The sequence below is a fragment of the Dermochelys coriacea genome, chromosome 11 (genome assembly GCF_009764565.3).
Source record: "Dermochelys coriacea isolate rDerCor1 chromosome 11, rDerCor1.pri.v4, whole genome shotgun sequence".
Lineage (NCBI taxonomy): Eukaryota > Metazoa > Chordata > Testudines > Dermochelyidae > Dermochelys > Dermochelys coriacea.
The window spans coordinates 43,974,655-43,986,460 of NC_050078.2; the positions used below are offsets into that span (position 1 = coordinate 43,974,655).

The 11,806-nt window shown below is 42.1% G+C and overlaps 2 protein-coding genes across 3 annotated transcripts; both read left to right on the top strand.

The window, feature by feature from the left end:
- The first annotated feature begins 201 nt into the window (after positions 1-201).
- Positions 202-2,111, top strand: HOXD9 (homeobox D9). Its single transcript, XM_038422031.2, has 2 exons — positions 202-1,110; positions 1,433-2,111. The coding sequence occupies exons 1-2, from the start codon at positions 495-497 to the stop codon at positions 1,672-1,674; spliced, it is 858 nt and encodes a 285-aa protein (XP_038277959.1). The 5' UTR covers positions 202-494; the 3' UTR covers positions 1,675-2,111.
- A 5,222-nt stretch (positions 2,112-7,333) lies between these two features.
- Positions 7,334-9,836, top strand: HOXD8 (homeobox D8). 2 transcript variants are annotated; one of them, XM_038421895.2, is made up of 2 exons: positions 7,334-8,478; positions 9,044-9,836. In XM_038421895.2, exons 1-2 carry the CDS (start codon positions 7,953-7,955, stop codon positions 9,334-9,336), a joined length of 819 nt encoding a protein of 272 aa, XP_038277823.1. In that variant the 5' UTR covers positions 7,334-7,952; the 3' UTR covers positions 9,337-9,836. The 2 variants fall into 2 exon arrangements, with proteins under 2 accessions (XP_038277823.1, XP_038277822.1); XM_038421894.2 differs by having other exon boundaries at positions 7,344-8,478; positions 9,041-9,836.
- Positions 9,837-11,806: the final 1,970 nt, after the last annotated feature.

The window sequence follows — 11,806 nt, forward strand, 5'->3', positions numbered from 1 at the left end:
CAAGCAAGAATCTCCCCTTTCCCAGCGGGTTCTCGCGGCAGATTTCAGTTCAATTCGGAAGCCCGGGCTGCTGGGTTTATTTAAACACCCTGCGTCTCACTGATTAAGAAATGAATGGCAGAAATCACTCCAAGGAGGTGAAGAAATAGTTCCCGGCTGTCTCATTCTTGTGCTACTGGCTCGGGCCACGCCCGCCTGGGATCCTGCCGGGGCACAGGCGCAGCTGTCTGCCGATGGGCTCCTTCCGGGCCGTACAGTTACAGTTTGGGTTTAATTGTCTGTTGTTGTTATTGTTGTTGAAGATTTTTTTTTTAATCACAGCAGCCCCAGTTTAGCGGATTGATTTACTAGTAGTATTGGTAAATATGATCACGTGGGCTCCACAACCAATGGTTGAGGGTTGCAGTCTGCAAAATACTACGATTGTTCTCAGGGAGGGCATCATACACAGTTAACAGAGTAAGCTTTTATATGACTAAGAGGGGAACCTAAAAATGTCGTCTAGTGGCACCATAAGTAACTATTATGTCGATTCTCTTATAGGCCATGAAAGCGAAGAAGTTTACGGGAGTAGATTCGTCCAGGCAGGTCACAGTGCGTCCTCCAGGCCATCAGGTGTTGCAGAGAGTTCAGATTTTTCTTCCTGTAGCTTTGCACCAAAATCCACCGTGTTCTCCACTTCTTGGTCCACGGTCCACCCGCAGCCGTCTGCGGCAATGACAGGGATCTACCATCCCTACATGCACCAGCCCCACTTAGGGGCAGCCGAAACTGGCAGATACGTGCGCTCCTGGATAGAGCCCTTCCCCGGCTTCCCCAGCAGCAGCTCCAGCTCCTCCAACGGGCGCCACTACGGGATAAAGCCTGAAACGGGAGCAGCTGCCTCCTCTTCCTCCTCCTCCTCCTCTTCCTCCACCTCCAAAAGGACTGAGTGCTCCTCGTCCCGAGAGTCTCAAGGGATCAGTGTGCCCGAGTACACGTGCAATTCCTTCCTGCAGGAGACCCGGGAGAAGACGGCTACTTGCAGCCCTAAGGAGCCTCCAGGCTGCAGCCACAACCCCAGCCCGAGCAGCGATCTGAAGGAAGAGAAGCAACAGCAACTTGACCCAAGTAAGTAAAAAAGAAATTGCCCCTTTGATTTATTGCCGAAACCTGTAAGGCTCCAATGTGCAAAACTGATAGTTTTACTAACCTATAAAAATGTCTAGACGCCTACCCTAGCGCAAGCAGCAACAAGCACCCATAAAAGACTCCACATAACCACCTACCATCAAGACATGATTTGTACAGTAAACAGACTGGGGTATTAAGGCTTTTATGATAATTCCTACAAAGTTGTGAAAAGAGTCCATCCTTCGTTAAATTTAATTTAACGACCTTTCTTCCCTCACCCCCGTCTCCCCCTTCTCCCTATATACCTCCCTTTTTCCAGATAACCCGGCAGCAAACTGGATCCACGCTCGTTCAACGAGGAAAAAGCGTTGTCCCTATACAAAGTACCAAACTCTGGAACTGGAAAAAGAATTCCTCTTTAACATGTATCTGACTCGGGACCGCCGTTACGAAGTAGCTAGGATTTTAAATCTCACAGAGAGACAGGTCAAAATATGGTTTCAGAACAGAAGAATGAAAATGAAAAAGATGAACAAGGAGAAAGGAAATAAAGGAGACTAACCCCGGGTGTAGACACACATTCTTCTTCTTATTATTATTATTCATTCCCCCTCCAGCACCAGATGCGTTTTTGCAGAACTTTATACTGATCTTTTAGGTAGAAGTGGAAATGTGATCTATGTCAGGTTTGTTTTTTTTCTGGGGGTGGAGGGGGAAGAATTCTGTCTTGCTCGCCAATGTGTTTATAAAAGTTGCTTCGTTTCCCTCTCTCCCTTTTCCCAAACTGTTTGGTTTATGATATTGTGAGTGCACGTTAGCTTTGGGACCTTAATGTTAAATGTTTTACATGTTTCTGAAAAGGTTATGTAGTGTAGATAGTCACTTTGCCAAAATAAAGGTAAAGGACATAATTATAATTATGATAATAAATATATATATTGAAGTACACTTGTTTAAATCAATAGCAGTATTGTGTTGTTCATGACTTATTAAAATAATCTATTACCAAAAACCCTGCTTTCAGTCCTGAATTTTGTCCTTTGCATTAGGCGCCAGAGAGAGGCAATGAGAACATTCTTCTTCTTCTTCTTCTAATTCTTCTTCTTCTTCGTCGTCTTCTTCTTCTTCTTCTTCTTCTCCTTCTTCTTCTTCTTCTTCTTCAGTGCACTATTAAGCGATTGTGTCATACCTGAAGCAGTTTTCAATAGGCCTAACATTTACTGATGCCTTGGATAGTTGGGAGTTCTGAATATTAGTAAATGTTGTATCAGCCAACACATGTTTCTAACTAAAGACCTGTTGTAATTATTGTCAGTTATTCCATAATAAACTCCTACTTGATCAAAGGAAATGACTGCAATTATATGCGCAACGTGTGCATTCCTCTTCTTTTGGCACCGCATAGTTAGCCGCAATCATATGAAAACAACAAATGCACTATTTTCTCAGTGTCTGGAATATGCCCCCAATAAGCATTTTTATGTATAATACTGGTTAATTTATCATTAACGCGAGGCTTTAAAAGGCAGTAGAGACTCTGATCTCTCGGTTATTTCGTACACAGGAATTTTGGAAAGAAGATTGATGCGCACTGTAGCTCCAAATGAAAACTACTTCAACACAGATACTAATTCAGCCTTAAATTTGTAGTTACAGAGATAAGAGAAAAAGATTTATAATGTTTCTACTATAGTCAGCAACCACCTTCTCCAAAAGTTAATCATAAGGGGTTTGGCTTAAATTATATATTGTAGATATGCCTGCATCATTTTTCAGAAAACACGTTATACACAAATTGTCTTCAAAAATCAGTGAAGTTTCACAGGTGACCTCTTGGAGTAATCTAGGAAATATTTGGAGCTCCAAACCCAAATATTTACGATGATACCTAATTAATTATTTTTTGCCATTTTAATCTCTGTGCTGTTTAATCTGAACACTAATAGATTCAGAATGGATTAATGCCACTTCCAGGTTATCAACTGGAGGAGAGGGGGAGAGTATGTAGCAACACGTCTCATGCCTTCAGCATTTATAAACACACAGGACTTTATCAAGATAATTAAGATGAAGTTCATTGTAAAAGAACCTTGCTTTGTTTAAAGAGCAACCATTAAAATGAAGGATCTGTAAATGTTTATGAGCAGTTGTTTAAGATTAAAAGAGTTGCAGAGACCTGGTACTTCATGTTTTTACCTCTGGAAAAAAAATGGAAAGGCAGATAGTGCTAAGAAAAGGTGTTGCATTGCTTCCCCATTCATTGTCAATCCTAACCCTATAATTCTTTTAAAGCAGGAAGAACCGAGGTATAATAAAACCATTGAGATGGCTAGACGTCTGGACCTAATGAGTTTACGATATGCTATGGCGCTTTTCTTTGAAACTATCTTATTTTGATGTTTGCGGTTGTTAGAAGAAAACAAAAATACAGACAAAACTCGGTCTTAAAATCTGGACTATAAATTGCAGTATGTCACCCTTGGGCCAAGACAACACAGGCAAGAAAAGACACTCAGGTCGAAAAGTTAACAGAGGTTTTAACATTTAATTTATTGTTATATTATATTTGTAGAAGTGTTAAATGGTGATAAATACTGTTGCGAATATGTACATATTTTTGAATGTAGCCGTTTTTACTGGCTGATCTAAGATGTAAACTGTATTACTGCAGTCGGGACGCTTTACTGCATTGATTCCATTACATACGCTGGGAAGAAACTGCAATCAAACTAAGGCGATATAGATAGAACCTGATTTTAATATTTGCCAGTCGAAATGGCAGAGTTGAAGTTGTCCTGTTTTTTTGCGTTGTATATATGTATATTTATTTCCAAATGGTCTGAGGAAAATGAAGGAGTTTCGAGCCACTGGGTAGCCTACAACTTCCATTTAAACAAAGTACTGTCTGTGTCCAAGGACACGACATTTTAGTTCCTATACGCTGACTGCTTTAAGAATGAAATATAAGAACTATACTATATACCAATCAGTTAAGTGGAATGTTCGGTGTATTTGAGATAAACAATTGGCTGGATGGTGAAAAGAACAGTCTTTACTTAAGTTTACAGTTACAAAAATAATTAAATCAAAAGCAAGTTCAAGGCAGAAAAATTCTGAACCTGAAAATACCAAACATCTAGTATTAGTGATGTAATATGTCAAGTAACAGGACCAAAAATGGGAGAGCAACGGTCTTCAACATTTATGCCCTTAGACGTCTTTATTGGCTGCTTTGTGTAAAGAAGACACTTAATTTTACCTGTGCTTAATTATAGTACGGGTAAAAATGGAAAGACTACTATACATGTGGTAAAAGATACGTTATTTTAAACTATGAATAAAAAGCTTTTTGTGACTAAAGGTATAGAATTCAACCCACTCTATTTCTCAGTGTAAAGAGTGCTGTTCTCTACATTCCTTTGGTTTTGTATGCCTTGCTTAGATAACTTTAGATGTTGAACGTGAAAGATAAGAGATGCTATTTATATAATTCATGGAAGCCAGAGTTAAAACAAGTAAACTACTTTTAAATCAAGGTAGAGTAAGTATATAAATGGAGAGAAGTTAAAGAGATTTGGTTGCTGATCACAATTTCAGTTGACCACTAGAGAGCGCTGTTGCTCCATTTTATGATTCTTGAGATGACGATGCTTCTGGCTTTCGTGCAGAATGTATTTTTATTAAAATATAGACAATCCTACTTTTAATCATGAATTGTATATTTGTAATCGAAATTAAACAAGTGTAACTGTTCTTTACTATGATTTAAATGGATAGCTTAGAAAAACCTTGCGCAATCAGCAGTTTTGAGATGACAGAAAGATTCTTGCAGACTACAATATTTAATGATATGAAGTCATAAATAAATAAACAGCTATGTTTTTTCCAGGAGGTTTCAGCTCATTGTATTATATTTAAGTTATGACAATAAACACAATGATAAAATCCTTTACTTATAAATTGTTCCCTGAAGAAAAAAAAAAGCTATAAGTAATGCTGGCTTATTGGGCCTATTGTGGAAAAATGCTCCCTGTATTTTCTAGGATTTGTTACTGAAGCTATAAAATACTTGATGCTCTTTATGAATATTAAGCAAACGTCTTGTGCATTCTTTCGATTAATTTACAGACTTCTGGAGTCTGAACATAAACGTTATAAAGACCAAGGGTAAAAGAAGGTAAGAAGTTAAGTTTGAAAGATATTTCCCATTGTGATCTCTTCCTTGTGCTTTACAAACAAGACGAGGATTATTAAGGTCAGAACTGGTATATGTTTCATTAAGATAAAACATATACTTATTTTTTCTCTGAGTGATCATCTGTGCATAATAATATTTATGGGTTCAGGGGAAAAAAAACTACAAATTTTACAGGGAATAAAACACATTTATTTTAAAGAACAGTTAGGGACGTACCAGACGGATATACAGTTATGAAACAATATATTGCCATATTACACATGCAATCTCTAGATATATTCCTACACCCAATTAGCATAGCAAGGAAAATAAGGTCTGTCTCAATAGCCATACATTTCCATCTCACAAAAGGAATCAATAGGACAATATTTGAGGGACTGACTCTGCTCCCAGTTGCGCCGGTGTAAATCCTAAACGGTGTAGCTCTTCTAGGTTTGGGAATTTACCCTGCAAATCAGGTGGGCAGCCTTTTTCACACAAGAAGTATGCGTTGTCATAAGTAAGAGCGGCTCCATTGAATTGGGATTTGCAGGATCGAGACCTACACTTGTAGAATAAGCAATTCAGCATGTTTTTCGAACACACATACTCAGCTGAACACCAGATAATTGTTAGAAGCAATTACAGATCAGAAACCATAACACCAACAATAATTTGCGTACATATCCTTTAAAACAACTGAGCTGGAAAATAAATTCTCCGGAATAACATTGTATATTTTATGACATTCTATTTCTTCCTTTCCGCTGAAAGATGTCTTGACGTGTTTTATGTTAAACTGGATATTCTGTCTCGGGTTTTTATGCATAGACAAGTTCATTTTGTGGAAGTTACCGCATGTTACCTACATAAACAGAAAAAAATGAAAGTTTATTGGACACAATAACATAAGGGAGAAGTATGTGTGTGAGAGAGACAGAGAAAGATGGGAAAGGATTCTGGAGTCTCTTTTATGTAACCACAAATATTTTTTTCGATTCGCAACAGACGGTCACACATGGTTCTGAGAGGATCTATATAATATTTCACCTAAACGTTATTGTATGTTTGAAACAGGACATTGAGATCATATTCGTGTTTATCCTATAAGCTGACTTTTATTTAACGAAACTCTTTTGCCAAAATATGGGAAAATCGGGGGTTGATTCCGCACCGCTTGAAACCAGAGGGAGTTTGGCCACTGACTCCTGTGGGAACTGGATCAGACTCTCAAATCTTTGTTTGAATTGAATTTAAAGACAGAATCACTAAATTCGTAGGGAGGGACCTGAATAATCCCTGGTATTTCTTTGCCCAGAGAACAGATTAATAACGCAGAGCTCCAGGTGTGGAACGTTGGAACAAACATTGACCAGCCTCTATACTCTATGAATTATTTGGGGGAGTGCTATGGCCTGTGTTATACAACAGGTCAGACTAGATGGTCAGGATGGGCCCTTCTGGCCTTGGAATCTATGAATCTCCCTTGGCGTTCTGCTGAAGTGAATTCAGAGAGAGAGCAGCGTGTACTGTACACGGAGAAATGCAAATGGCCTGCAAGCCCTTCCTTCCTTCCCTGGCCCCTGAGAACCTTCCTCCCCTATTTCTTATTCCGTCCCCAAGCGATGCTAATGCTCACCCACACATTCTTCTTTTCTTTTTTCTTTCTCCTATTTTTTTTTTTTTTTTTTTTTGCTTCGCTAATGACGTTCACCCAGGGTGAAATGATGGAAAGTATATTCATAGGCATGATTTCCATTCAGTTTCAATTAACCTGGGAGTCGCAGCCATGCGTGCACTGCGTCAAGGGTAACTGTGCATCTCATTTCCAACGTATCTGCTGGCTTAGACAATGGCCTGATTCCCGAGGACACCGGGGCCTTTCTCTGTTGCGTGGGTTTACCTGTACAACAGTTATCTCCCTGTTGCACTGCCCGCGGAGACGGATGGACGGCTCGAGCTCCAGATGATCAGCCCGTCCCTGAGCATGTTATTGTGCTTCTCCGGGTTAGGTGCCTTCCCTCGCTCCCCCAGGTCTCCCCTTTGGTTCCCCTGTCCCATGCGTTAGACAGGCCTGCGCGTTGCACGTTAGCCCTACCATTGAATTTGGAAGAGGCACGTTAGCCCTTGGCAGAGCTGCCTGTTTATGGCAGGCGTGGGTGTCTCTGTGTCTCAGGGCAGGCGTCTGGCCCGCAGCGCGCTCAGCCATTGGATCAACCCGCCCCGCAGTTATCTGGGGCCGATCTCGGCCTGCTCCGCGGGGTTTTAAATATGCGCTTTCCGAGCACACCCCGGGGGTGCAGGTGGCGGGGGCGGGGAGGGGGGTATTTGCGCTGTGCCGCGGGAGCGGGACGTGCCCAGCCAGGCCGAGGCTCCCCCTGCCCGGGAGCGCGTGTGCGTGTGTGTGGGGCCGCGGTGTGTGCCTGATAGGAAACCGTAAAAGCAGCGAGGCAGGTCATTCGGGGAGCGAGTCCGTCGCAGCCCGGGCACCGCCGCCGCGCGGAGCAGCAGCCGGACGGCAGCGGCGCCGCCAGCAGCGCGGAGCGGAGCGGAGCGGGCCGGGGGAGGCCGCGGCAGCCCCTCCCGGGGCCTGGGCCCCCGTGCGCCGCCGGCTGCTGCTGGGCTGGCCGCGGGCCCCCTCCCCCGGCCGCGGGCAGCGCCCATGAGCTCCTACTTTGTCAACCCGCTGTACGCCAAGTACAAGGCGGCGGCGGCGGCGGCGGCGGCGGGCGAGCCCCTGGGCCCCGCGTACTACGACTGCCCCTTTGCGCCCGAGGTGAGCGGCCGCCACGCCGCCGCCGCCGCCGCCACCGCCACCGCCCTGCTGTACGGGACCGGCGCGGCCGCCGCCGCGGGCTTCCAGCCGCAGCCCGGGCCCGGCGGCGGGGGCCCAGACTATTACCTGCCGGCCGGGGGGAGCCCCGCGGCTGCCTACCAGCCGCCTCCTCCCCCCGCTCCCGCGCCGCCTCCTCCTGCCCCCTGCGGCGGGATTACCTGTCACGGGGAGCCCGCGAAATTTTACGGATACGATAATTTACAGAGACAGCAGCTTTTTACGACCCAGCAAGAGGCCGAGCTGGTACAATATCCTGACTGTAAATCGTCCAGTGCTAATATTGGCGAGGAACCAGACCACTTAAATCAGAGCTCGTCTCCCGCTCCAATGTTCCCCTGGATGAGACCGCAAGGTTGGACGCAGGCAAAAACAATTTGCTTCCATCTCACGTCTGAGTTCTAAACTCCTTTTCCTTCTCTCTCCTCCTCCTCCTCTCCCTCTTCCTGTCTCTGCGGCTCCGTGTGCGCTGGAACCGCGCTGGGCTTTGCGAGCAAAGTAACCCAGCGAGGAGACCAAAGTTTGTGCAGTAGGTGCAGGAGACACCAGGGTAGCCTTAAACTCTCTGCTCCTGGGCAGAGGGCGTAAGTCCCAGGCATGCAGGTACACCCGTGTCAAAAAAGCTCTGTGCTTAAAGGTAAATAGTGGGTCTGTTTCCCCAGAGGTAGCTCATAACGTAAGACAGTAAATGCTGATGTGTAATGAAAGCAGCGTAGTGTAAGAAATGTCTACAGCTATTTTCCTGTACTCTTGTACACAACTCCCTATCTAAATAGCCACATATCTGTATGTATTCGTCTGTATGCACCTAGAGAGTCTCCCAGCTGTATGGTTATATCTAGATGAACAGACACATAGAAGAGCCCAGGGCAATGAGCTCTTTGTTTTGAAAAATACTGTGTTTTTGTTTTAATCAGCAGCGCCTGGTAGGAGGAGAGGAAGACAAACATACAGTCGTTTCCAGACGCTAGAGCTGGAAAAGGAATTTCTGTTTAACCCTTATCTGACAAGGAAGAGAAGGATTGAGGTATCCCACGCGCTAGGACTCACCGAGAGGCAGGTAAAGATCTGGTTTCAGAACAGGAGGATGAAATGGAAAAAAGAAAACAACAAAGACAAATTCCCAGCTTCCAGACAGGAGGGAAAGGAAGGGGAGGCCAAAAAGGAAGCACATGATCTGGAAGAAGACAGAGCTGAAGGCCAGACGAATTAAGTTTTGCCTTTAAACATTAATAAAAGACTATTGAAAATAACGATCCACGAATGCTGGGGGAAACGGCCGCTTTTCTTTGTTGTAAAGGTCCCTACCTGTGTTTCAAGCTATCCTATGTTTTAGGCTTGACGTTTCTGTGCTTTAGTTTTTTTTGTTTTGTTTTTACTGTATCAGGCCCAATCTCTAGCTCACTTATTCTTATTTACATGGAAATCTGATACCGATTTTGTAGCAATACATTTTTATTGTAATTTTCCAGTGTTTAAAAGATGGTGATTACTGTCAACGACATAAACTTCCTAATGATAAGTACCAATAAGCGAGACATATAAAATGCTTTATTAATCAGAACAAGTGCACTTGTACTATTTTAAACTTTTTCCTATATTATGTTGAGTAAGTTAAAGAAATCTAATAATTTTGAAGAAATTATCTTATTAAAATATTTACCTTCTATTATTGATATTGATTAAAATAAACATAATTTTATTCAGATGTAATACTTATCCGTTTTTTTTTATCTCCCTTTTGTAATTCATTGGCTCGATAACCTTCTGGAGCTCTGCAATTACCGTATCTTTTTTCCTTTCATCGTTTCTCACTATATGGGGTATAGCTGGGAGAGCTTAAGTCGAAGACTTAAAGAGCACAGCCGAAAAATGACATTCTTTTAGACAAAGAACAGGTGACCTGAAGTCTATGGAAACTGCGATAGCCACAAGGTTGTTGTTGTTTTTGTTGTTGTTTTTAAATAGGCTTTACCTTGTTCCGGCTGAGTCAATGGAAGCTTGTCATTGATTTCAATGATAGCAGACTTTTAATTTTTTGTCATGGTTAATTTGAGAGAAAGAACTTTGTGACAATTAAATCGTCTATTGAGTGAATACTTGATAGGCCGATGATATAATTCAGAAGGCCTGATCCCGCATTTCTTTTATATTTAGTCTCTTGAAGTCATTGGGGATTTGGGGTGCACAGGTAATGCAGGGTCGGATTCATGCTCATTAACTCTCCAACACTGCTACTGTTTCACAGTTACTTAGAAACCATTCATCTCACCATGAATTTTTCTCCTATTTTCATTTTCAGCTGCTGTTATAATTTTCATAAATTGCATGTTATTTGTCCATTTACCTTTTACAATATTTGTTTATTGAAGGGTTGCCATATTTATTTGTATTACCCGTATGGGCCTAGTAAGATCGTTTGATCCATCTTGATTTTTTTTTTTTCAGTGGTGCAGGTCCGTACGTCTTCATACTGTTATTCTTGAAAACAGCAATGCCTCTTGCAAATGAATATTGTGATCAGAACTCAAAATAGTAGAACACATCTCTGACTATTTCATAAAATGTAGATCGCTTTAATTAGGCATGTACTGTCTGCATTTCTACAATAATACATCTTTGTAATACTACAGAACATCAACGGTCAGCAGGGTAATAAAGTTTATTTCCATTTTTTCATTTAGTAAGAAGGGGAATTTGTCCAGACATATATATGATACTGCTAAATGACAATCCAATTTTAATTAAGAGTTTGCAGGTTTCAAAAATCTTATCCATCAAGTATTTCAGTCTCTGGCACATAACCGCACGATGCTATTGGACAGGTATACTTTTATTTTATCTTTAAAGGAAAACGCAGCCAAACACAGGACTCCTATCCTGCTAAACCTCACTCATCTGAGTATTCTTTACTCACATGAGTACTCTTGTGTCTACTAGGTTTGGAAGCATGAATAAAAGCTACTCAAGTAAGTAAATCTTTGCAGGATCCGGCCCTAGACCAGTGCAGATCGAGGCAAGCACAAACAAAAAGGGAAAGGCCCTTTTAACCCCTAAACAAAGCTACCTGTATATTTTCTGATTTTTGTTTTTCTCTCATTTCGTGTGGGGCTGTTTGAAAAAAAAAAACCACTTGGGGATTGGTATCGTGTGGTCTCATTAATCCTGAAATTTAGAAATATAAAACACCCCAGAGGAAAATGTTTGTATTTAGAACAGGCGATGTAAAGGGATCTCTTCAAAAAGGCGTAAGGTCCCCAGGATCTCATAAGAAAAGTATACCATGCTACTCGTGCTTTTGCTTGATAGGCAGTTGCAAACTTGATGAAAAAGCAAGTCCCACTGCTTTAGTATAATGCTTCGATATCTTTTTGTTCTGATAGAGAAAATACTGTTTTTCTCCCCGAGGCATGATATTTCGCATGATCTGATCGGACCAAGTGAAAATAATCCTTATCTGGTGAAGATTTCTATTTCATAGTCTTCATCAAGATTTTGCTGAGAACCTTCTCCTCCCCACAATCCCTCACACATTACATGAATTATGTTTCGTGCAAAGAAACCACAGGAACGCTCTCTGTGGTGCAACAAACGGCTTCCCGCTCTTAAATTATCTGGTTGATAAACAAACGTGTCCTCACGGAAGGAGAAATGTAAATTTTGCTGAGGACACCAACCTTAAA

Excerpts from the sequence above, each read along its gene's own strand:
- HOXD9 (XM_038422031.2), top strand. The coding sequence starts at position 495 with ATGTCGTCTAGTGGCACCATAAGTAACTATTATGTCGATTCTCTTATA. Across the intron at positions 1,111-1,432 it reads GCAACAGCAACTTGACCCAA|ATAACCCGGCAGCAAACTGG; the intron begins GTAAGTAAAAAA and ends CCCTTTTTCCAG.
- HOXD8 (XM_038421894.2), top strand. The coding sequence starts at position 7,953 with ATGAGCTCCTACTTTGTCAACCCGCTGTACGCCAAGTACAAGGCGGCG. Across the intron at positions 8,479-9,040 it reads CCCCTGGATGAGACCGCAAG|CAGCGCCTGGTAGGAGGAGA; the intron begins GTTGGACGCAGG and ends TGTTTTAATCAG.